Source organism: Fusarium pseudograminearum, chromosome 3, assembly GCF_000303195.2.
Source record: "Fusarium pseudograminearum CS3096 chromosome 3, whole genome shotgun sequence".
Taxonomy (NCBI): Eukaryota; Fungi; Ascomycota; class Sordariomycetes; order Hypocreales; family Nectriaceae; genus Fusarium; species Fusarium pseudograminearum.
In genome coordinates, this window is record NC_031953.1 from 6,658,895 (window position 1) to 6,683,977 (window position 25,083).

A 25,083-nucleotide genomic window follows, 5' to 3' on the forward strand; every position below is an offset into this window, starting at 1 on the left:
CCAGCCACCTGCGATACGCAGGCCTTCTTTTTTTGCATTTTTCACAATTCACTTTATCAATTGAACGTTTATTTGATCACCATTCTATTCTCTTTTATTTTGACTTGGACCTATGTCTACTATCATCTCCTGGATGTTCGGTCATGCATGCTAATTACAACACACACTGTTTTATCGTCGCAATAACTCCCATTCATAACTTAAGCCATCATTCCGGACAGAGCGTTGGGCTCGCCAAGAGCACCCTGGGGGAATCTGGAGTTGAAGCCAATGACATCGCGCACGCTGTTGAATGTGGATGTCTTGATGGCAAGCTTCTGGTCAGAAACCAACCATCGGACACCCTCACTGCAGGGAGGTGTGGTCAGAGAACCCTCATATCTAAGATATTGTTAGCTTTGCCCAATTCTCATCATTTAGGAATTTACTCACGTCTGGAAAGAACCGGCTGCAAGAGTGCTGACAAGCTCGGCCATGTTGAGAGACTTGGTCTTGGTAAGAGTTCCAGGCTTAGCGATCTCACCAACGGAACCAAAGACGGTTTCCAAAAGGTTGGAGGAGGAAGTGGCGGCGGTGGCAGGGGCGTTGACGTGGAAGAAAGAACCACCAACAGCAGGAAGTTGTCGCTTCTCGTTGGCATGGTCGTGGTCATGACCGTCGGTTGTGCTCTTGCGGACCATCTTGACAAAGCCGTCTCTCTTGACCTTGGCAGCCGCGCCAGTCGAGTTACCAGCGCTTCCACCAGCTCCATCCTCGACATCGATAAAGACACCGACGACAGCAATCTTGGCATCTTCACTCTCCCAAACCATGTGCATCTCCATAGCCATGCTCTTTCCGGCGTCGAGATGCTCGCTGGGCAAGTGGAAGTGGAACTGCTGGAGAGTGAAGCTGGTGTTGCCGAATCGCATGCTGCCCTTTCCGGCGATGACCTCGACAGTGGTGCCAAGGTTCTCGAACTCGGTTCCTTCGGTCATGTCGGGGATCTCGAGGTTAAGTTGAGAGGCAGGGATCATGGCGTTGGCGCCGGGGACCATGTCGATGGGGGATTGGTTGACACCGGTAGAGCAGACAGCGTTGGCTGCTGGATCGAGAGCAACCCAGTTGGTTGGGCCCTGTTACCAGTCAGTATACCTTGTCAGAGTTTATCTCAGCTCAACTCACAATCTGTCCAGTGTAACCAAAGGTGTTAACCTCAACACTGCCATCCTCGGCTCTGGGATGCAGAAGTGTTCCGTAAGCACAAGACGCAATGGCCTTGGAGGCAAAGGCGGCGAGGAGAAGACCTCGAAGAGTGATGGATCCAGCCATGATGATAGTAGTACTGATTATACAAGGTAATAAAAGAGATATGCGTGTATAAAACAAAACAAAGTATTAGATTATTGAAACAAACAAAAACAGAGGCCAGCCTCAAGAACGGAACAATTAGAGTAGCTGAAAGGAAAACGACGAAGACAGAGGAAAGAAATCGAACGATGATGTCTAAAAATCAGCAGGTTGAGGCAGAACCAAGTGTTTTAATACAAGGAGAGGAGGAGAGGCTAGACTGTTCTAGTACGCTATATTAATTAAAACAGATAATATTCCGCTGTTGAAACCCTCCACCGCTAGGGGTAGGAAAGACGTCTGTCCGCTGACTATCAGCTTTGATGCTAGTGAGGTATGCTTCACAGTAACCTTAAAGTCTAACTTTGACACATTTGGCGGGCGTTACATTGGGATAGTTTGCGTCGCAGGTCTTGTCGCCAGGAGCTGACCTACTAGGCATGGTGTTGTCTCCGGTTTCAGCTACGGGAGAGACAGGCCGAGACTTTGACAGATGCCACAAGCCGAATTATGATTTTGGGAAGAAACGTAGATCATATTGTTTTAGTCGAACAATTGACTTTGTACGTAAGATAATACTTTATTGTCCTACCATGCTTTTACCCACGATGCATAAGAAGCAAGCCACCTCATGGACGATAAATTAATAATTAGAGTTGAGGATAAGCTTAACCCCTAGGTTGCTTCATCCCGTAGTGACTCGACAAGCATTGGCCCGTTGACCGTCAATATGCAGGGTTCACCGTAGAAAGTGGTCTGATTTCTGGGGTTCTAGACTAATTCGTCCCGTAGCAAGCGCCAAGCCAAAACCGTTTCAGCATTTTAACGGTTTGGGATCGGACATTTGAAACTGCGAAACTCTCAACTGAGAAGACAGCAGGGGAGCACACTATCGATTGCTACCATGACAAGGATTTTCTCATCCGATTATGACGTGCGGACAACGGTTTCGTGTGCCAAGTAGCCGTGCTAACCGAGCCGTGCTAACCGGTCAACGACAAGACCTGAACCAGAGTCTTTTTGAGGGCGTTTTTGAGGGCGTATTTGAGAATATAAATGTTAAAAATAGCCCACGGGGTTACTTGTGTTTTGGAACGAAACGTAAATCTTTGTTTTGCAAGCTCCTTTCTCCCAGATATATTATATGTTTCCGCAGCCTGAATAGGCATGTATGTCACTGGGGTCGGGGGGGTATGCTGAACAAGGTTAGAGGCTCTATGGTTCCGTCTTATTATCTTGGTATACGACAGCGATGTCTTATTCGACAATAACTCCATGTTCAATAATCTCGTCGCTATTGATTTTGAGCAGATTGTCTAGCTGAGATGAATTATTCATGTGGGGGCGAAGACATCGGGTCTTGAGGACGACTTGATGTTTCACAGTACGATAGACATGACTCTGCGAGTCGCGATAATGATAAGGATGTGCATGGGTCATTGCAAAGGTGAATAATTGGGTCGAAGACGTAGCATAGGATTCAACCCCAGCAAACGAGATGTTCCACATGTGCCGCGTGTTACGACGACCTCGAGGTCACAACGCCGCTGGAAGGTTGGAATTGGGATATAAATAAAGCGGATGCTCGACATACCGAGTATAAGAACAACCACTACGTCTCGGCAAGAGTCAAAGAACCTAGAGGGTTTTGTTTCTTTGTTTCTTGAATCATGGCTCTTGCTATATCCGATGCTCAACAAGCAAGGGCACCATTCGTACCGTACTGACCATGCTACTTCATAGCGGTACCGATTGGACCGTCGCATTGATGAGAGTTTAAAATATTCTAAAGAAATATCATTAACAGCTTGGCGTACATAGAAATTAGACTAACGCGATGCGATCCTGAAGCCAAGACAAGGCTGTCTCTCAGCTAGTGTAAGATCAAGACTCAAGGAATCAGCTGGACTTGGCTCTTGGCAGCGTGTTTCAGCCTCTAGACTATGAAGCTGTCTTGGCCTTGAGCTGCTTGTAATTATTTTGCGAATCATTAGTGATTTAAACTGTGAATTAGTTACCTCCCATATCCAATTGCAAGGATATCCGTCCACTTTAACATCGTAACCACAAATCAGAACTATTGAAGCCCCAATGCTTTCGCATGACAGAACTAGCATAAAATAAAACTGCAAAAATTGCTATTGCAGGAATAGTACTTGCGAGCAATGTGCAAAAATTTAAAAAATGATAAGAGAAGGACTCTTGAAGAGTCCGACTGTTTTCCAGTCGACGTGGGCCTGATTCGAACAGACGCCTCCGAGGAGAATAGATTTCTAGTCTATCGCGTTAGACCACTCCGCCACCACGCCTTATCGGATTGTTGAAAGCAGGCGACAAATTGAGGTACAGAAATGCAACTGCTGTGACGATTGAGACATCGAATTGTCGACACGCATCTGGTATAATAACTTGAACTTCAAAGGGCATGTCTGACTTCTATTCCTTCCCACTGATGCAAGCCTCACTTCGTCAGTTTAAGCATCTCCGATTTGTAAACCACTCTTGGGAATTCCCCGGTTGCATAGCCTGGTGGCGGTGTGCCAACCACATAACGAATAAATGTGCCTCGCGGTTCGCCAGTGGCTAGCTAGGACGTAAACGCCTTATTGGAAATTGTTTCAATGTTTTACCCCGACCGACCGCAGTCATACTGCCCCTCAATTTACTTTTTTTATGTCATTATTCGATCGCGCCAGGTTTTTGGGAACTCCAGAACCATCACATCGGTTTTGTTCTACAAACACTGGCAATGGAGTTTGCACTAACTGCCGGGACTGTTGGAGACTTCATTTCAATTGCTGCTCTGATTAAAGACATCATCGCCGCCCTTGACGACTCGCGTGGATCCGCCAAACAATACAGACAACTAGTTCAGCAACTCAACACTCTCGACCAGACACTGGACACAGTGCAGCAGACGCTCAAGGATCCTCGCGTGACACATTCCTTGGAATTTTCATCAGGGATCGTGCTCGACACAGTGGCCAACATCAAGAAGTGCCTAGTAGACTTCCTGGGCCAGATTGGCAAGTATGAGCCAGCCTTGGGTACCAGTGCTCCCGTAAATAAGGCTTCATTGACTGGCGCCTGGCTGAAGATCCAGCGGAAAGCAAATGGCAATTTCAGAAAAGTCCAGTGGAAGTTGAATGAAAAGGATATCGACAAATTCCGCGCTGAGGTAATTGGATATACTATGGCGCTCGAAATAGCTTTGGGAGTGATCACACTGTGAGTAGATTTTCACTTTTTGACATTTACACAATTTCTGGCATCTGAAGACGGGTATTGCAAAGAAACTACGATTCACTGGCCAAAGACCAGTCTGATACCGAGAGGCGTACAGCCAACTTAATTCGTCGATCGAAAACATCGTTAAAAAGATCACTCGACTCCGTAGGTCGAGGCATAGTTTCCAAACGAGAGATCATCCACAGCCTAGGCACGCAAATTAAGACAACAACCTGCCACATTGTCTCCTCAATACAGAGCATCGCAGCGGATGTTAACAGCATCAAGGCCATCGTGATGCACCTCGACAGAGGGTCAGGCGACGATCATTTTATCCTGGAAGATATCACCGGCAGGAGATTTCCGATCCATCTTAAAACTATTACTTCTTGGGCAGTTCTTGAGTTCATACTGGAAGAGCGTTTCAAGGGGAAGAAAGGTGCTCGTCGGATCCAGCAGAAGCGTTACACTCTGCGGGAGAGCAAGACCCATAGAGAGATCGATGGGTCCATACCGTGGGATAGTGCTTTTTTGCCGTATCAGGAGGTCAACATGAGCTTGATGTGTAACGAAGCTGAAAGCAATGACACGAATGGAAAAGCAGCATCGAGCTGCCCTTTCTGCAAGATGCTCTCAGACAGCCTAGCCTCAACTAGGGTTGAGGTGAAATGGAAAGTTTATTCTATTTTCCCACGGCAATGTGGTTGACTAACTGGATCCTTAGTGAGAGTTGTGGAAGATTCTTCACAAGAGTGGTTGAGGTCGACCATGTTAAACTAAATCAGGTGCCAGGATTTCTGGCCGAATCCCGCTGCTCAGAAACCACTTCAGATGAGCACGCATGCACAAGATTTCGCGAATCAACAAATATCAGCCCTCAAACCAGACCCAGAATGGGGCCACTTCCATCCATTTCAGGTTACGATTCAGATGATGAAGATGTTCGAGGTTTTGTAAGGGTTCATCTTGTCTCGAAAAAAATCAGAGCGACCGAGCACCTCACTATAGAAGACGCGCCAAACCACATCATCAATCACGAAAGCGATCTCACAGCACCAGTGCTTCACCCACACAGCATGCAGGAGTTGGGTTCCATGACGTCTTGCTGCATACTTCCCCCTTGGCGTCAAGAAAAACATAAGGTTTGTCACCAAAATCCGCCAATTTCTAACCTTATCCCATTCGCCCTAACTTATACCCTGAAGAAAATTCCATATGATTGGGACGCTAAAAGGGTGTGGAATGACTATTTATATGGGATAACAGTTAAGAAACCTAACAGCAGGGCTACCTATATATAGTTTACGATTTTACGGGTAGAAGGGATTACGAGGCTGGAAGGATAATAGACTCTACTCCCCTCGGAAATACAGGTTTAACATAGCGGACTAGATACCGGTCCCTCCTACTATAGAAGAAGGCGGGGATTGGGAGTTTAAATATTTCCTGTTTTGGGTGGTAAAAATCTTTAGTTGCAGAACCAAAAAGCAAAAGTTTTGTCGGTGGAGAGGCTCGAACTCTCGACCTTTGGATTACCCTGGTGTTTAACCAAGTCATACTCAACGAATTACTTCGCATATGAGACCAACGCTCTAACCAACTGAGCCACACCGACCAGATACCGAGGAGCCTCCTAATGGGTACTATATCGTTAGCTCCAACACGACAGCAATCAGATAGTCACGGCCACCCAACAGACGAAGAAGTCGGTTGCATACATTCAATCCCAGTAGTACATCAATAAGCATAAGAGGCAAGAAATAAGTTAAGCTAGACCTTGTCATTACTAGTGACACGCTCTACCACTGAGCCAACGCGGCGCCGTCTGGATAGTAGACTACCTTGTGGGGATTGGGGGAGGGCCGCGATGGGTGAGAATATGGGAGTGCGTGGTGGGCTGCTCGTCTTGGATCAATGATGGCATTATGTATATCTAAGAGAGTTGTCGTGAATTTCATCTAGCTGAGCAAGAGACGCAGTACACAATCCCATCGTGGTAGACAGACGCGTACCTATCCCGAATCTAGCTGGTGACTGTATGGAGATCTTGACTGAGTGAATCTCTAGACGAACGTCATCATGTATGAACATAATGGGATCCTCAGCACTAAATTGAGTCGTGGTCTGGTACTTGGTATGCTTTGTGATTGCATAGCCATGTTGAAGAATGCAACGGGAATTGCAGTGTAGAGCTTTACCATCCACCTTTGAGACAGTTATTCTCAGCAGGGGTAGGCGCGACCAAAAGCGCAGCTCACTGGTCTCCATTCCCTATCCTGTGGGCAGTTTGCATTGTCGATTTAAGTCAATGGATGGATGTCTTGTTGACTCAATTAGTTCGGCAAAAATGAATTATAACCCAAGTTAATACAAAAGTTAAAAATGATTGATAAGACTGGGATTCGAACCCAGGCCCCTTTCGAGACTGCGAATCGTTACTAGTTCGAATCGAACCTGAACACAGCGCCTTAGACCGCTCGGCCATCTTACCATTTGATTGGATGCTGGTAGCGAGCAGATTTTGTGAATATGTTGGCCAAGTTTAAACCAACGAGTCCAGAGACGCATCAACAGCGATATGTATCTGATAGTAACTGCTGCAAGATGTCTTGGAAACTAACACATTTACTAGTATCTCATTGATCTGGTCGTATGAATGTTGTTTGTCAGTAAACCCATAAAACAGTCTCTTTGTGGTGAAGCCTTTCAAAATGCAATATGTTCCTGGTATGGGAACGTGTAAGCAAAGGTGTGGAATTTCTATCAACATCCCAACGCGTCCGAATCATTGCAAAAAAAGGCTGATAAATGAGTCAAAAATTCAAGGATAATACATCAGACGTGTAAATGCAAAAAATCTCATTATACCTGCAATTGCAACGAATCCTTTCTCAGAAATCAGTCTGTTGAATCTACCCTACATCTCAAGCAACTGAAAATACAGTGGTCCAAGCTCTGTAAGACGCGTTCCAGGGCTAATTTCCAGCGCGACTCTTGCACGTCCACGGTAACGCAAATCGCGCTATTACTCCAACCTCCATGCCCTTCCAATGACAACGCGATACTTACCAGCCCCTTGTAAGGCCTGATCGGTAATTGCCGTGATCCACAATCATCGCATTATGGTTTCACCGCGTCTGCAAACGCGTAGGGTCTCTGACACATGTGCAACACAGGTTGTCTGACACCACGTGTGTTGAGTTGCGTTGCAGGAAGCGCCACCAGAAGAAATAAACATCTCACCTCATCGCGCTTATTTCATCTTGTCTCTCGCCTGTTAGTTCATCGCACCTCATCCTGACTTGGGACTTGTACTAGTGTGCTATCACCTACGCGCCGCTTCGTGCATTGTCGCGACTCAAGGCTACCAGATTCACACAAAACTCAGCAATATTCACGTTCGATAGTGTATCGTATATTAGGCGTAGCATGTACTCTATACATGATAAATGTACACAAATCAACTACAAAACACAACTACCATCCACCATCATCGTATGCTCCGTTAGGAACGCCATCCAATCGTAGAAGCCATCGCTTCTGACCAATAAGAAAAAAGTAGTTAAAGAAAGACGATAAAAAACTAAAATAATAAAAGAAGATATGGTTGAATTAAACACCTGGAGGTGTGAAGCCAGGTAGCTTGGGCCAGTTACCAAGTTTGCCTGGATCACCACCAATGCGGACCCAAATGGCGTGCGATGGAGTAGGTCCATCAAGCACAAACATCTGGTACCAAGAAGGAGGACTGACAAAGGCATTGGGAGGTGCAGTCACGCTGCAAGTCTTGCCAGAGCATGAAAACTCAGGGAACAAGGTACGCTGACCCATGCTCACACCGTGAGTAGCACCAACGGAAGCCATGAGCGACACGCGGAGCTTGGAGGCACCCTCCTCAAGATCAGATGTGAGAGTGAAAGTGTAGCTCTCACCATAAGTCCAGTCACGGTCGGAGATGGTAAAGTTGGGCTGGGTAGCACCAGACAGAAGGTAGTCGGGCCAGAAGTACTCAATGCGCTTCTCCTGGGGATGCTTACCCTGATCTTGAGGGTCAGAGCCAGAGACGAGAACCTTTCCGTCGCTGAGAAGGACAGCTTCAGAGTGGTACAGACGGGCGATGGTGGTGTTGGCAAGGACAGTCATGCGCTGGCCGAGAGGCTCCTCGGGGTTGTACATGACTGCGTTCAAGTTGGCATTGTCAGCGAGACCGAAGCCACCGCGACCGACTTGGGCGCCACCGAGGATGAGGTAGCGGCCATCAGGGAGGGCGACCATGTTGGGCATGACTCGCTTAGAAGGCTGCGACTGTTAGTACATGAAATTGAACAAGTCAAAGATAATAATCACTTACCATACGCTCGATGGCCCACTCAGCACCCTCAACATCAGGCGCCATCAAGACACAGTTGTCGAGAGCGTCATTGCCAGGCTCATGGGTAGTACCACCACAGATGAGAATCTCGACGGGATCACTGTAAGGAGCCTTGTGAGGCAGAACCATCAAAGTACCCTGGAGAGGATAGTTGCGACCAGTCAATGGGTTGTTGATTTGTCCAGGCATGTCAGGCAGCTTCTTGATAGACTGGAAGTCGACCTGAGAAAGAAGACGAGACTCATTAAATTGGGTAAAGAAAATATTACCAGAAGGCAGGATAGCCATGTGAGGGTAGGAGTTGGTTCGGCCAATGTTCTCAGCGCGCTCAAGGTAGTCGACGTAAGTCGACTTTGTCACGCCAGCAGGGTGAGGGAGGACTTCAGCGGTGGGAACAATGGGGGCGTCGGAGCCAGACTCGCCACCCATGGCAAGAATGGAACCGTTGGAAAGAACAAGAGCAGTGGGATACCAACGGGGATCAAAGAGTCGCAGCTGCGTGTAATCCTCTTCCCAGACGTTGGTGCCATTGTTAACTCCCTGGGGAGAGTCAGGAGTGAAGAAGCGAATACCGTAGACTGACTCGGCAGACCAGCCACCAATGTTGATGATACGGCCAGCCTTGTCAGGGAGGGTGAAGGAAGCAGAGCAAAAGACATCAGTCTTGAGAGCGAGTTCACGGTAGATATTGGTGGTGTAGTCAAACTCGAAAGAGCCCTCGGTGTTATCATTAGACGTACCGTGCTTCTCGACAAAAACAATCTTGTCGTTGATGCCAACAGAGCTGATGAGAGGGATGATGGGAGAAGTAGAAAAGTGGTCGTACTTTCCAGCCTTGGGACCAGATGCGTAGTGAAAGGTGTTGAGAGAAGTACCAGTCCACTCATAGTAGTTGATGTGGTTTCCAGCACCGCATGTGGAATTGCGATCACCAGGGCAGGCCATGCTGCAGAAGCTGTCGTCCTTCCAGACATCACCCCTGTTCTCGACAGCTTTGAGATCGCCGCAGACGCATTGGCGACCGTACTCGACACCACCAGCGGAGTAGCCGAACTTTTGGCAGCGGTTGAGACAGGTCTCGATGGTCATGTTGCTGGTAGCATAGCTGCCGGCGTCCTCATAGAGCCACTGGAGAAGGTAGGGGTTGTTGTTGTCAAAGACACAGCCCTTGTACTTCCAGTCGCCGGGAAGGCCGTCTTTCTTGGCAACAGGGATGGGGTTGACCTCAAAGTCGCCATCGGAGTAGAGCGATAGGCGACTTCCAGCACCGCACATCTGGCTGCTGTCACCCGCGCAGGGCATGTTGCAGTCGGATTCCTTGACCTTGGAAGCAGCATTGTTGAGAGCATTGCCGCAGAAGCACTCCTCGGCGTACTCGACACCAGCGATCTTGAAGCCGTCTGCGATGCAGGTGGCGATACACTTCTGGGGAGTCATGCTCTTGGAAGTCCCGGCAGCTTGCAAGGCACGGCCCGGCGGGTCAGTGTAGCAACCTGCATAAGACCAGGTTCCAGGCAAGTCGCTAGCGACAGGACCAGCAGTACCGGAAGCAGAGGCCGTGGCGGAAACAGTTTCAGTGGGGGATCCTGAAGGAACAGATGTCCCGCCAGCTGAAGCCTTGCCAAAGACGGTCAACCTGTCGCCGGCGCCGCAAGGCTGCTCAGCATCGCCAGTACATGGCATGTTACAATCAGCCTCACCAGTCTTTGTAGTGGGCCTCTTGCTGCCGCAGACTAGTCACAAAAAGCGCAGGTCAGTCACAAGATCGATCAATAAATTACGAATACACTGCATGCATATCCCAAAAGAGGAAGAGAATTTCACTTACAGCACTCCTTGGAGTACTCCATGCCCGCGAACGCATAGCCAAGGCCGACGCAGTGGGCGACGCAGGTCTCAGCTGTGAGGCCCGTCTCGTCATAGTGAACAGGGCCGTCGAGAGCGCGCTTGGAGGTGCTGTCGATGTAGCAGCCCAGGTAGCTCCAGCCGTCGCGTGGCGATTCAGGCGCCGTCAGATCCCTGCGAAAGATGGCACTCGCAGACGTCAAGGGAAGGGACGCTGCGGCGAGCGCAGCAAAACGAAGCACCAGCATGACGGCTGGATGCTGTACGATGTGACAGAAGTGGAAGAGGGGCGTGGAGAGATAGGCGAACGAAACAAAAAAAGAACGAAGGACTTGGATAAATGAAGGAAATGAGTGTATCAAGGGGTGGATAATGTGAAGTGGGATACGATGTGCAGAAGGGCTGGAACTCTGTTGGGAACGAAGGACTGAATCCCCATGCAATGCAGAAACTCAGGAGAAGGCGACATGGTGGTTGGATAACCTGTACATATATGACTTGCCCTCATACCCGAGGCATAGGAAAAGTTTCTCACCTCTCTCAGCTGCCCACATCCCTTTGTCCATTTGATACGGCCCCTTTCCGCTACATTAGCTGTTCAATAGTCCAAGAGTCAGCCCATTTGCGCCCATCCCTTAATACAATTAAGATTCTTACTATTGTGCACGCGGAATGGTGGACTTGGTCCTTGTGATTATGCAGGTGGATGGGCGCGTGAACACAGCAGAGTAGCAGAATAATCTTTCGCCTAGAGCCTTGTGATCAGAAGAAGCAACAGCTTGTTGGTGGATCAGGCGAGTATTACTGCATATTGGATCCATTTTGGCCCAAAGGGTCGAGACAAGCCGGATCTGTCTTGGCAAAAGTTCTTGACAAATTGCTGACCGGCGCCACATCGGCTCAGACTCAGCCTTGTGTGCTGTACTATGTACTATGTAGGCAGACATTTGGGAGTGCTACTTGGGCGAAGAAGGGTTCACGGTAAGCCTGAGGTGTTGCAACTCTGATCGACAGGGTCAGGGCTGGGATCTCAGCGGGTATCCTAGGCTGGCTGTTAATCTCTCGATCTGTACAGAGTACGAAGAGTGGGTGGAGCAGCCATGGACCATCCCCTGAACCTTCGTTTGTGGAGAGCTCGCAAGGAACGAGTTGAGCTAATTAACATGTGTGAGAGTCTCTATCTTAGGGCCGGTCTAAAGCGCTGGTTCATCTATAGAGTTATCCACGATAAGGTTGAAACCAAACTAGACGGAAGTCTTTTTTAAACCACTATCCACCAGGCAAATTGGAGTTGAGTCTAAGAGGCGACGGACTGTATCATAATGATTTATGTTCAGCACGAAGGTTCAGGGGACTCGGACGTAGCGTCCCACCGTAATTGGGCGGGTAAAAGATACAATGTATCTGCACAGATAACCATGAACGAGTATAAACCCCTGCTCGATTTGGACAGTTCGGAACGACAACAAGGTGTTGGCCCCGGTTGGCCAAAAAGTAAATAACCGAGGGAAGTGGATGCCACAAGAACCCCTGGCCTTGTATAAATGTAACCCACACCGAGGACCACGATATGAGAGAATCATGAAGCAAGGAAAAAAACACGAGCCTTGGCTGCAGGCAAAAGTTCTCCCACCTGCAAGAGACAGGGGGACACTGCATCAAAAAGATATTTTATCATGACTGCAGAGTACAGGTTTCTCTGAGCGCTTAGCCAGGGTCTCTTATCATGTCATTCTCGGAATGCAACCACTTGAGGCTTCGCTTGGCAGAATACCAAGACCATTGCATTGAGTGTGTTGGCCCTGTAATTGTCATGTCCAGGATAATTTAATGTTTTGCCAGCGCACAAGGCCTTGGCCTTTATGGGATATGCATCGAGGGTCTATACTAGTGAGGCACAACACACAGTAGATGGATAAAAATACACACAATCCACCTTGAACGTGCAAATCATCCATCCTGGGTCTCTCTGAGTAGAAATTCCATCGACGATCTGTGATAAGTCACCGTTTTATTTCCTGATTTATTCCCTGTATCTAAAGAGATATGCGACCGGTAGTATGTAAGCAATCTTGGATGTAAGAGAAAGTACACTATGACTGCATTTACAAAAAAATGGTAACTGTCAGCATGGAATGCAAGGTCCGCACAAGCAAATCTGGATTAACCTCCGAATGCTGACACGAGATCGAGAAGCGATGAACCAAGATTACAAGTGATAGCCTCAAAGATAGAGAGATAGACAATGTCCCACCAATGATGTTGTATCTGTCCATGTTGTGAGAATTTAGTGTCAAACGACATATCTCCGTGTAAGACACCACGTGGGGGGATAAATGCGAAAAGAATAACGAAAAGTCGGATTATCAAGAAATTATATCGATGCCATTCTCTATGTATTACTCATTCCACCAGTGAGATCCAGAATAAAAAGAAAGACCCTGACCCAGGAAAAACCAATCTTGCATGATCCTTTATTCAGATCTGACAGCCCCAGCACATCTGCCCTCCTGCCACATCTTGACAGACTTCACAACCATGCCACGATCCTTGACAGGACCCCAGGTGGGCAGCCAAGTAGAGTTGGCCTTCCAAAAGTCTCGCATAGGGGTCTCGCTGCTGTCAGCCCAGGGCTTGTCGCCAATCGCGTCGCTGTAAGGCAGGATAGATTAGCATGTAAGATCGAGTGGGAACGAAAAGTGGATTGAACAAGAGATGGAGAAAATAGTGGGAATAACTCACGGAAACCAGCCGTTAGTACCGCCGACTGCGACGTTGAGGATGAGGTAGAATGATTCGTCAAAAGGCGTGTTTTTACGGCCTGTGCTGCTCCACGGGTCCGTGGGGATGGAACCGTTGATGGACTGGCCGGCGAATTCACCGTAGGTCCAGAGGTTCTTGTTCTTGGTAAAGTCAAAGAATTGAACTTGCTGTGAAGAAGTCAGTAGCTGTTGCTGAGACGTGCAAGAAAAAGACTTACTCGAAGACGGCCATCAAGCCAGGTAAAGAGATACTTCTCACTCCACTCCAAACCATATGTGTGGAATTTCTCAGAGTAGAGGACTCGCTTGCCTCCCCACTCGCCAGAAGCTTTCCTCCAGCGATCATTCTCCGTAGCAGTTCCCCAGTGAAGCGCCGAGGACACAAGGTTGTTACCCATGGGGTACTTCCTCGCATCGTTACCACGGCTCTCAGCAATATCAATCTCACCCGACTTGGGCCACTCGCCGTAGACCTCATCCTGGGGCATCATCCAGATGGCAGGCCAGAGCCAGTCACCTTTGGGCATACGCGCCACGACCTCGACGCGGCCGTACCGGATGGTCTTTTTACCCTTTGTGTTTAGGCGCGCGGACCGCACAGGGTTGATGATCTGACCGAGGGTGGCGTTGCTGTGGGATGCACAGGGCCAGCGGTCGTTGTTCTTCTTGATGCTCTTGGCTGTGCACTTGCCCCAGACGCGGCTGTTGGTGGTCATGTTGACCGTGAAACCATTAAGGAGCTGGTCCCTGGTGATGGAAGTGCTCTCAAGTGTCGCTGTAGGGACAATATGAAGACCCTCTGCGTCGACATATGAGTTGGCTGGATCATTGGTTGTCCAGTCAAAGGCACCAGTACTGAAATTCGTCAGCGATGAACTGAAAATTAGATAAAAAAAACATACCCGAAGCCGTTCATTTGAACTTCATGGTTCCAGTTATCGAGATTCTTGAATTGGTCGTTCATGACCATGCAGTACTAAATCAATCAGTATCATGTCGTGAAATATATCATGAGCCTCGCTTACCTCGTGCTTGGGGACCTGAGTCTCCTTCCAACAGAGAAATGCACCAATACCTGGACATTGTTATTAGCAATTAGTTAAAATGAACAGAAGTAAACTTACCAAGACCGATGGTGATACATGTGTAGAAAATGGTACTATCCCAATTCCACTGTTTCTTGTTGCTCTCTAGCCATGGCTTCTCAAACTCGCCCTGAAGACGACTGCTTCTGAAGCGTCGACGGACGGTGGGTGCTGTCGAAGTTAGTTAAGAAATTGTACAGAAATAAAGAAAAAACACACCATCAAATGAAGAAGTTGTGCGATGTCCCAATTGTCGTGATGCCAAAGACTCGGCAATGGGCGTCGCAACAGCGGGTGTCGCAAAAGGGTTATCGGTGTTATCAACACCAGGCGTAGCGAAAGGGTTCGCTCCGCGCTGCGAAGAAGAGTCCTCCGCCGCAGCGGCAGAGGTAGCAGTCCTTGAACCTTCCATTACCAAAGTGGAGATATGCCAATGTTTGGGGGACTGACAAAACAAAAAGACCAGGGAGGGGGAGAGAGGGGAAGAGTAACTGTAGCCAGCGAACGAATTTATCCAAGGACCTCTTTGTTCAAGAATGCATTCGGCCTGTTTTTCCTCGGAGGGGTCTTGATGGATGTCGAGCTGAAAGAATACCAAGGCTCGCTACAGAGTAACAAGAACTCGATACGAGCAAGACGACAGGGATGATGGGAAAAGAGATGCTGGTTCTTGGGTCTCGACCTCGACCAACAAACACATGTGCTTTATCGCCTCCGTGCCGATGAGGTGATTATGCAAGATATCAATATAATGATAGAGAAAGAAAGATTAGAAAAAAATAAATAAATACAGGCATTAATAAAAAAGTGTTGAGATGTAGAGTAATCTCGTCTCACGCCAGCAACCAATATTTCCATATCAACGAGCAACAAACATGAGGTCCGACCAGTCCAGAACCCCAAACACATGTCGAGATAAACAAAAAAAAACTACGCTTAACCTAATCGAATAAAAATATGTGTCACCGTTAGCGGCGTCAGACGGTTGAGGGGAATTACGTAGACAAAAAAAGAAACTAGTCTAGGAGAAAAAAATAAAGCCACAAACTTGTGTCAAATTCGCGATTGGCTTAGCACCGAAATAAGGCTCTGCGGGCCGTAGTAGACTACTGGGTGGGATAAAAAAGAACCCCCGAACAGAGTGGGAGGAAAGAGAGCGAGTTCTTGTCTGTACAACAAAGTATTACCGCATATGTACATGCAGGTTTCACATGCGATGCAACAGCAGAATCATGCCGCTAGTAGTCAAAGAGGAAGCTCTATCGCTGTGCTGGAGTCCCTGGCCCTGGTTGTGAACTGCCAAGAGATGTGATGTCCTCTCGCTGTTGACCAGGGGGACCACGACGTTATCTTGGACCAGAACCAGGACCAGGACCAGGACCAGGGCCTTCGCTAGCGGATGACGGGCCGTCCACTGCACTATCCCATAACAATACTGGCTCGACGTTATCTTTTTTTCTACAGTAACTTCTTTCTGTGTCACTTCCCGCGCTACTGTAGCCTCTTGGGATAATGTTCCGTATCGTCGAACTTGTTTTTCTTTTTCTCTATGCTACTGCTCTATGAAACATGTTGTATTACATGCATTTGACTGCTTTTATCCCACTCGTTCATTGGATCTTGTACGGTTCTATCATGTCTCTTGGCCTTGGATCTAATATTCCTGCTATCGTTAAGCGACTCGGAGAAAAAGAAGAGAGATTACATTGCCAGAAAACGCCGCACGACTACATAGCGTATTCTGCAACCTTGCTCGTAAAATTCAAAAAAAAAAAAAAAGAAAAAAAAAAGAGAGAGACCTTAATCAACCCACTTTCTCTCTCGCTTTGGTCTTGTTGCCTCATTTTTGACCAACTGCCGACGATATTTTGAGCACGCACCTCTTCTTGCTCGGACACGCTAAAGAAATCTAGTCTAATCTTTTCTACGAGGCCTTGTCTGTTGTTCTGCGAACCCACTTTGGAGCCGAACACAGCCTCGCTTTGTTTGACTCAACAAGATTGTTTCGTGATTTGTTCCATCTAGTTCGTCTTTAACCACCCCAGTCCATGATCCCCACTACCAAAAGGTTCTACGTAGCTCAGTTCTATCAAGCCAAGTCACCTCCAATATCCATTAATCCCGATGGCAGGTAGATCACCCTTGTTGTTCTGGTTACAGGTACGGTACGTTCCGATTGACATGTTATAGTTACCTCTGTTAAGAAGAAAAGTACTTGGCATCAGCTCGCTAGACGCGACATGGGGCGCCAAATCAAGCATGCATTGCTCGGTTCCCCGTAACCCAGGTACTGACTGCACCCGTACAGGATACAGGGGCAGGGAATGAGAGGGGGGGCAAGGGGGGAGACGATAGAACACGTTTTCCTCGTACAGAAAAGTTACTGCATCAAAAAGTGGACAAGGATACGGCCTTCTTTTGATTGTGATTGTTGGCGTTACGTGCCAGAGGCCCAGAGGCCGGGCCCTGAGTCTGAATCTCACCGAGAGAAAGATATGCACGGCCTGGAAACACGATAAACCCCGTTCCCAACAAAGAGATAGATGCGAGGCCGAAACGACAGCAACCATCACCGCCGCCCACGTTTCTTCCTCCACTATGACCTGACGCCTACATACTGTACGATCCACACAGGTAATCATCATATCCGAGACCGTGGTCGAAATTCCAGACTCCATCTCAGCTCAGATCGACGGTTCAGCTCGCCACTGCCTTGGGTATCTTTGTCTATTGTTGTTTTGTCACGTCCCTGCTGTGCTGTAGTAGAATCTCTCAATCTCACTCTGACACGGATAAGGCGTGCAAAAAAACACATTCATAACTTGCTTGACCCGCGGTTATCATACTCTCTCTGCGTTGCTCACCTCACCTTGTTGACGACTGCCCTTTTTCCCTCTTGGCTTCTTGAAGGGCCTCCCCCTCCTCTTTCTTTTTACCCTTTCTCCCCTCCGTCCCCATTTTCTACACCCTTCGCTACCCCTGGTCCTGTCTTGGGCAGATCTTCACCTTCGTTTTGATCCTCTTGACGTCTTTGGACCCAACCCTTCGTTATTCCTAAGTTGTGTGCGTGTGACCTGAAGCCATCTCGTGTGTCTTCACCTCCACGTGAGCTCCAGCCATGACTTCAGAGAAGCCTGCCTCTCGTTTTATCGAGACGGGCGTGCTCCAGCCGCCCAGTCCGACCATGGACTCTGCCACGCTCAAGAGGCTTGAAGCTGGTGACCATGGACCGCCGTCACCTGCTGCCCAGCTACCTTCGTTCATGATGCAGCAGAAATCCCCAGAGATGAAGAGAGGACCGCTCACGAGATCTTCGAACAGCTCCTACTCGGGCACGCCAGCTGTGATGCAGATTCCCGATGCCACGGCTGCGGATCTGCCAGTTGTGAGTAAAACTTTTCCTCTTTGACGAGCATGAACTGTGTTTCATGTTTGGGGATCCAACATCGTTGTTACCCTTCCCCTTCACCGCCCTTGACCCAGTGTGATGGGTAACTTGCCGGTCCACATTTGCCTGCAGCTTTGACGATCATCAAACAAAATGATCTGCACGATGAAAACAGCACATACTGACAATAACAGGTCGCAAAGTACATTGCCCGTCGAGCAACTTTACTGGGTTGGTTCGATGAACCTGCCGCTGCTGCTATGACCAGTGGCTGGTCATCAACATGTATTGCGCTCAAGAAGCCTGATGGCTCTTACCTCTACAATCCAGATGACCCAAGCCCTGACCTGGCGGCAGCCATCGGTCGCATGAACGAAGCTGCTGTCGTCTCAATGTCGTCCGAGGTGACCAACGCAGTTCTCGATACCATCAAGCCTGAGCAGGCGTGCCTTGTCAACGAAGACACTGGTGCTCGCATTCCCATCGTTGCAACCCTCAATGATATCCATGACTCACTTGTGCACCTCACCAGCGCATGCATTGTTGTCCAAGAGCGATGCGTACTGATTTGGTCACACGAGGCGAGAACCGTTCTCAACGTTGCACACAATGTTGAGAAGCAGATGTTGGGTTTTGTAAGTAATTTCTTTACGCATCGAGGTTTCATGAGTCTAACTTGATTGCAGATCGTTGGTCCCAACATGCCCCAAGGTCTGCTGGCTCAGACCGAGGAGCATTCCGTTGAGAATTATCACACGCCCGTTCGTGGTGCGATTGATGAGAACAACGAAGTCTACCAAGCTGCCATCAAAGTCGAAGAGGGAGGCGACGATGACGACGGTGACATCGAGGGCAAAGCGCTCAAGCGTCCCACTCTGCTCATTCATTCATTCAGAATCGGTATTGTTATGATTTTGGTTATCCTGACCCAGAGTGTGGGTGTTTCGAGAGTAAGTTGCGTCTGGATTGTGATACATCCCAATGGTTACTGATTCGATCCAGCTCATCCGACAATGGTCTTGGGATGGTGATTACAAGCGTTTTGCATTGGCTGCTGTCATTCCTCCTCTCATGATTCTCTCGCTGGTAAGTGACTTTAAAGGCAATTGAGCGATGACTTTCTTACAATGTCACAGTTCTTCTTCATCGTTGTCGTCAGTAGTGTCTTTCAGCTTCTTCTCCCAGCTGGAATCTGTTTGAAGAACTCAAAGTTCCACTCTGGTAAGTCCACAGCCTTTGATGCCACAACACATTTGAGTCATTGTACTAACCATGTTCAATAGCTATCAAGCCCAACCCCAAGCGATACAAGGACTACCAGCTTCCACACATCACTGTTCAAATGCCTGTCTACAAGGAAGGTCTTCGAGGGTAAGCTCACAGCCACTACGTTCCTTCATCTCTTGCTAACTCTTTACAGTGTCATTGTCCCAACAATGGTCTCGGTCATGGCTGCCATCCAACACTACGAGAACCTAGGTGGCACAGCTTCCGTCTACATCAACGATGACGGTATGCAGTGCATCCAGCCTGAACTCGCCGCCGCCCGTAAGCAATACTATCGCGAGAACGGTATTGGTTACTGTGCCCGTCTTCCCAACAAGAAGAGCCCCAAGGGCAAGGGTGGCTTCTCTTGGTTCAAGCGTTCTCCTCCTGTGGACCCTGAGGTTGATAACCAGGATGAAAGCTCTCGTTCTCCTCAGGGTCGCGCCAATGCACTTGGCTTCGAGCGAAAGGGAAAGTTCAAGAAGGCTAGTAACATGAACTACTGCCTTGCCTTTTCCAACCGAGTCGAAGATGAGATGCTGAGGCTCACTGACCTCGAGTGTCAGAATCGTGGCTGCAACTACGAGGAGTTGAGCGCTGAGGATGATGATCGTCTCTATGACCAGGCTCTACAGAACATGGTTGATGCTGATGAGGGCAAGACCTGGGCTGAAGGTAATATCCGCATGGGTGAGATTATTCTTCTTATCGACTGCGATACCCGTCTCCCCGTCGACTGTCTTCTTTACGGTGCTCTTGAGATGTACGAGAGTCCCGAGGTCGCTATTCTGCAACACGGATCAGGCGTCATGCAAGTCGCCCACAACATTTTCGAGAACGGTATCACATACTTCACCAACGTCATCTACACAGCCATCAAGTACGGTGTTGGCACCGGTGATGTCGCTCCCTTTGTCGGCCACAACGCCTTCCTTCGCTGGAAGGCTGTTCAGAGCGTTGCCTTTGTTGATCCTTCGGACAAGGTCACCAAATGGTGGTCTGACGCGCACGTCTCTGAGGATTTCGACATCAGTCTGAGGGTTCAGATGGCTGGTATGGTTTGTCGTCTGGCTACCTACCACAATGGTGGTTTCCAGGAGGGTGTTTCTCTGACCATCTACGATGAGCTGAACCGATGGGAGAAGTACGCCTATGGATGCAACGAGCTTGTGTTTCATCCTTTCTATCAGTGGATCTACAAGGGCCCTGTCACCAGGCTCTTCATCCGATTCCTCTGGAGCAACATGCCAGTTTCCAGCAAGATTTCCATCATCGCCTACATATTCACTTGTGAGTTTTCATCTCTGTCTTTTGTTTGTGTCGCAGTCTAACATCTACAGATTACGCCCTTGCTGCTGGTCTTCTCCTCACGATGATCAACTACGTCCTCGTCGGTTTATTTTTCTACGATCTCGACCAGTTCTACATGCCCTCATGGGGCATTTGGGTCTCCCTTCTGGTCGTATTTAACGGCATCGGAACGGTCGCGACCAGCATGACTCGTCACCGTCTCAAGGAAAAGTCATTCTGGACGGCTATCCTCGAAGCAGCCAAATGGCTTCCCTTCCTCCTTCTCTTCTTTGGTGGCATCAGTATCAACTGTGCCAAGGCTCTTTTGTGTCACGCCTTTTCCATTAACATCGAATGGGCGTCGACGTCCAAGGAGCTGGGTCCTACTGGTATCTACATCGGTCTCAACAAGATGATGCACCGATTCAAGTACACATTCCTTATTTGCATAGCCCTCTCCGGTGGCATGATCTACATGGCCATCGGTGCTCCCTGGGGCTGGACTATTGCGCCTGGGAAGTTTTCATCTGGAACATTTGCTATCGTACCGCTGGCTGTCCAGATTGGTTGCTCCTTTTGCTTGCCGCTCTTCCTCGGCTTGACATAATTACGACAAAAAAAAGACGAAAAAGAAAACCGAAAAACAGTGAAAAGGAACAAAATTCATCAGGATCTCGAATATGGGACAATAACGAAACATTAGATAAACGAAAATGCAAGACTAATACTTATCATGAATGGGAAATGGATAATTAGTTGGTCAACATAGAATGGAACTGGTCCAGCTAGGGATGCTCTCATCTGGGGCCTGGCTATAATACAACTTCAATTTTTTGAAACATATTCTTCGTCTACAATCAGCTTTTGTGATGTTGCCAGTAACTGTATCTATGTTGTCCTATTGAGACTATAGGCTGAAGACTTAAACCACGTGATTAGCTTACTGCATGTGGCAATTCTCTGACCAGGATTACTGGGAGTGAATGTCGCTTTCTCTGGTCTTGACTACGCCGCAGGAAATATGTAGAAATGGACTATCCCAAGCTGAAAGCACCTGCTTGCCTGGGAGACTTGCGGATCTTTTTTTAGACAATTATGTTATGTTTTACTTGCTACGGTTAGGAGCATCAATTTTTTTCACCAAGAAGGATAACTCGACAACACATGTCTTACTTGCTAAATACTGGCCTATTATGTACCAGAGAGGCCGAGAGGCTGTGAATGGACGTAAGAGCTAATTCATGAGAGGCATCGCTTATGTCTCACTAAGATCTCAGTACTGAAAGGGCATAGCATTGACATGAGGTCTCTACATGGCGATATCGGAATTGTATCTCGGATAGTTGCTGAGTTTCCGATCAGGCTATTTCCTTCGGAAGGATCTTGCTCTTGGCCGGGCATCACGCATGCTAGTTACTTCGCCGTCGACGATATATGGTAGAGGGGTTTCATGCTAACCCTTGCTGAGGAATTATATTTGTTTGCTGCTAATTGCCACGCGCTAAATATGGGCTCACCTCAGCGCTAACCTTGCTAGGGATAAAACCCGTCGGGTAATTCAGTTAAGGGATCAACACAGGCTAATCCAACATAAAACAAAGACATAAGACATTGTTTTGACATTCCAATCTCACTCGTCTACCCCCTTTTTGAATCCATATCCATACGAATAATACTCCAGAATGGGGTTCAAGGTTATCGTTGTGGGCGCCGGGCCAGTTGGCTTGGTGCTTGCACACGCGCTCCAAGCTTCCGGTATCGACTACGTGCTTGTTGAGCAGAGGAGACAAGTTCCCCCGGAGCCAGCTTACGGCGTTTTCATATGGCCTCAGATTATGCGTATCCTTCACCAACTGGGCCTCCTTGATGTCGTCTCGGCTGTCGGTCAACCCATGCTCCAGGCGATCCATAGATCAATGGATGGCAAGGTTCTTCATGAAGAAGAGGGTTTCCAAAAGCTTGGAGTCATGTAACTCAACAAACTCATGCTCGAAATTTCCGGAAAGTGCTGACAAGAAACAGGTTCGGGTATTCCATGACATTGTTCAGCCGCTTGGACTTTGCGCTGGCTTTGTTAAACGCTCTCCACAACAAAGAAGAACGCGTAAAAGTAAACAAACGACTTAGCAAAATAACCCAGGATAAAAAGGGCGTCAGAGTCGAGTTCGCTGATGGTACTTTCGAAGAAGGATCGATTGTCGTTGGCGCTGATGGTGTCTGGAGCAGTGTGAGAGATCAGATGGTAGCCCAGGCACCAAAGGGACTCTTCGACGAGACCGTAAACCCCTTTGAGGCCACCCACGCCGGTGTTTTTGCCAAAGCAGATCTCGACCCGCGTCTTGAGCCGGGCAGAAACATCAACGTCTACCAAGAAGATTCGCACGTGCAAGTCTTCACCAACAAAAACGAGGCTATGATTATTGTCTACCACCGCATCCCAGCCGAGAGAAAAAGAACGTACTTTGGTCAGAACGATGCTGAAGAAGCTGCAAAGCCTTGGCTGGATGTGTGCGTCGGCGAGGGCTTGACCTTTGGGGACCTTTGGAGAAAGAAGACTGCTGGTGGAACAGCCAACTATGATGAGGGTGTGCTGCCGTTCTGGCACTGGGGAAGAATGGTTCTGGTAGGAGATGCGGCTCACAAGGTTTGTTTAACGCTGGCGACCCTAAGTCTGGTATACTAACATCAGCAGATGAACCCCATCAGAGGAGCAGGCGCATGTTGCGGTATCGAAGACTCCATCGCGTTAGTAAACTCTCTCAAGAGAGCTTTGCGCTCCAACCCAGACCCAACATTCTTCGAACTCAGCCAAGCATTCGTAGCCTACCAGCACGAGCGCGAAGGAGTAGCCAAGTTGTGGATGGAGATTTCGCGACTCAATCTTGAGTTGTGCATTGGACCTCACCAACCCGCACTGAGGGCGGCAAGTCTCGCAGATGTAAAGTTCCTGCCTCTGGTCGCAGATGGGCCGATATTGAATGGCTTGCCGTTCGAGGAGATGGTTGGGCTTATTCCTTGGACGAGAAAGGTGAAAGGAAAGAAGAGGGACGAGGAAGCTAAGGCGAAGCTTTGATTGCGTTGATGCGTGTGCGTATGTTTTTAGACAAAGGCTAGAAGAGCATTAGATATGATTTGTGTGAATAGACGTTCAAACAACGATCTGTCAAGTTTGGTGTCCAGTTTCTGAGACCCAAGAGTGACCTGTCGGTCATGGCCTGGGACAAGTTTGGACCCTGAAGATCTGATATTAATAATCCAATAACGAAAGGGGCCAAAGTATAACTTTGCCCGTGTTTGTGAGCCGTTTAGAAGTGGAGGACCGTGACATATACCTCGGTTTATTGATGTTTGCCCAACAGACCACCATCTGCCCTTTGCCGATACTCATGGATATGAGAAATAGACTCTCGGTTGTGTCCGTACGGAATATTGTATCGCGTCAATCAACTTAATGCCAATGCTTGATATGGATGAACGCTTCTTGCACATCGTCATTTGATTGGCCTGGCAAGTTCACCGACAAAAGTGGTCAAAGAATAAACTTTCCTTGTTATTACCGAATTGATCAACTGACTTTGACGTTTACGGACACAGGCCCACGGTAATGGATTCGCTTTTTACTTTACAGCATATCCGATAATTGCCAAGAAACATGAAACGTATGATCTCAACCGGTAAGAAACGATCCGTCATCAAAAACTCGTTCTTAAACTTTAAGAGGACGCTGCCGCTTACTTTGACCCAATTTAGCGATTCTAAAAAGATGCAGAGAGAGTTTGTGATAACTTCAATCGCCAGAACTTGGAACAAGTCATGTTATATGATGTGACACCAGTGGCATTGGCATTGACACGTGGGGAAGACGAGCAGGGGTTGTCCCCACGGCGGATCCGTAGTCAGTTTCATCTAGACGTGACCGAGTCATTCTTTATACTGCAAACAGACAAGACAAGACGTTTTGAGACGTGACAATCTGACTATCTATATCTGCATTGAAATATAGCTAGGCTGACACTTGTTAACTTCCCACCACCACAACCCATCGATCTCTATTTCGAGTCTCGGCATCTCTCCGATACGGCAGATCGCCATCTGCACAGCCATTTCCAGTATACCCGCCCTGTCTCTCCAGAAATACGAAAAGCCCTCTTTGGAAACCGTGCAGGGATGATCTTGGGACGTGGAGTTTCAGAACGAAAGTGAAGCGCTATGCACATGCCTCTTACAGATATGGATAAGACCAGATCCCCGGTATTTAAAGTTCACCCTGAAGACCTGCCAAGTCGGCTCCTGCCAGGAACTGGTTTGTGTCATTGGAGCAGCAACAGTTTCTCGTCCGATTACGTCTGGATAATTTCTTTAGAATTAACTGCCGACTATCAAGTCATGGGGGAAAGATGAACTGTGGGTTTCGATAAACTGCCGATGGAGCGTGATCGTCTGGACTTATATAACCTCAAACGTCATCGCCCAATTCACTCACAACCCAACGAGCAAGCCTCTTCTTCTGTCTTTTAC

General features: G+C 48.2%; 6 protein-coding genes across 6 annotated transcripts, besides 2 other annotated features; 3 read left to right on the plus strand and 3 right to left on the minus strand.

The window, feature by feature from the left end:
- Nucleotides 1-200: 200 nt before the first annotated feature.
- On the minus strand, nt 201-1,311 carry FPSE_04485 (uncharacterized protein; the record flags this gene model as incomplete). Its single annotated transcript, XM_009257603.1, has 3 exons — nt 201-381; nt 433-1,115; nt 1,165-1,311. The coding sequence occupies 3 exons, from the start codon at nt 1,309-1,311 to the stop codon at nt 201-203; spliced, it is 1,011 nt and encodes a 336-aa protein (XP_009255878.1).
- Nucleotides 1,312-4,078: 2,767 nt separating this feature from the next.
- Nucleotides 4,079-4,561, plus strand: FPSE_04484 (uncharacterized protein; the record flags this gene model as incomplete). The annotated part of the gene is made up of 1 exon (XM_009257602.1): nt 4,079-4,561. The coding sequence occupies one exon, from the start codon at nt 4,079-4,081 to the stop codon at nt 4,559-4,561; it is 483 nt and encodes a 160-aa protein (XP_009255877.1).
- Nucleotides 4,562-7,792: 3,231 nt separating this feature from the next.
- Nucleotides 7,793-7,854: a microsatellite.
- A 315-nt stretch (nt 7,855-8,169) lies between these two features.
- Nucleotides 8,170-11,022, minus strand: FPSE_04483 (uncharacterized protein; the record flags this gene model as incomplete). The annotated part of the gene is made up of 3 exons (XM_009257601.1): nt 8,170-8,856; nt 8,909-10,662; nt 10,758-11,022. 3 exons carry the CDS (start codon nt 11,020-11,022, stop codon nt 8,170-8,172), a joined length of 2,706 nt encoding a protein of 901 aa, XP_009255876.1.
- A 2,226-nt stretch (nt 11,023-13,248) lies between these two features.
- FPSE_04482 (uncharacterized protein) lies at nt 13,249-15,033 on the minus strand (the record flags this gene model as incomplete). The annotated part of the gene is made up of 7 exons (XM_009257600.1): nt 13,249-13,426; nt 13,517-13,704; nt 13,755-14,391; nt 14,439-14,512; nt 14,562-14,611; nt 14,661-14,792; nt 14,841-15,033. The coding sequence occupies 7 exons, from the start codon at nt 15,031-15,033 to the stop codon at nt 13,249-13,251; spliced, it is 1,452 nt and encodes a 483-aa protein (XP_009255875.1).
- A 1,352-nt stretch (nt 15,034-16,385) lies between these two features.
- Nucleotides 16,386-16,411: a repeat region.
- A 1,328-nt stretch (nt 16,412-17,739) lies between these two features.
- Nucleotides 17,740-21,172, plus strand: FPSE_04481 (uncharacterized protein; the record flags this gene model as incomplete). The annotated part of the gene is made up of 8 exons (XM_009257599.1): nt 17,740-18,006; nt 18,204-18,644; nt 18,696-18,959; nt 19,012-19,095; nt 19,146-19,230; nt 19,293-19,380; nt 19,430-20,565; nt 20,616-21,172. 8 exons carry the CDS (start codon nt 17,740-17,742, stop codon nt 21,170-21,172), a joined length of 2,922 nt encoding a protein of 973 aa, XP_009255874.1.
- Nucleotides 21,173-22,247: 1,075 nt separating this feature from the next.
- On the plus strand, nt 22,248-23,638 carry FPSE_04480 (uncharacterized protein; the record flags this gene model as incomplete). Its single annotated transcript, XM_009257598.1, has 3 exons — nt 22,248-22,534; nt 22,588-23,209; nt 23,258-23,638. 3 exons carry the CDS (start codon nt 22,248-22,250, stop codon nt 23,636-23,638), a joined length of 1,290 nt encoding a protein of 429 aa, XP_009255873.1.
- Between the last annotated feature and the right edge of the window lie 1,445 nt (nt 23,639-25,083).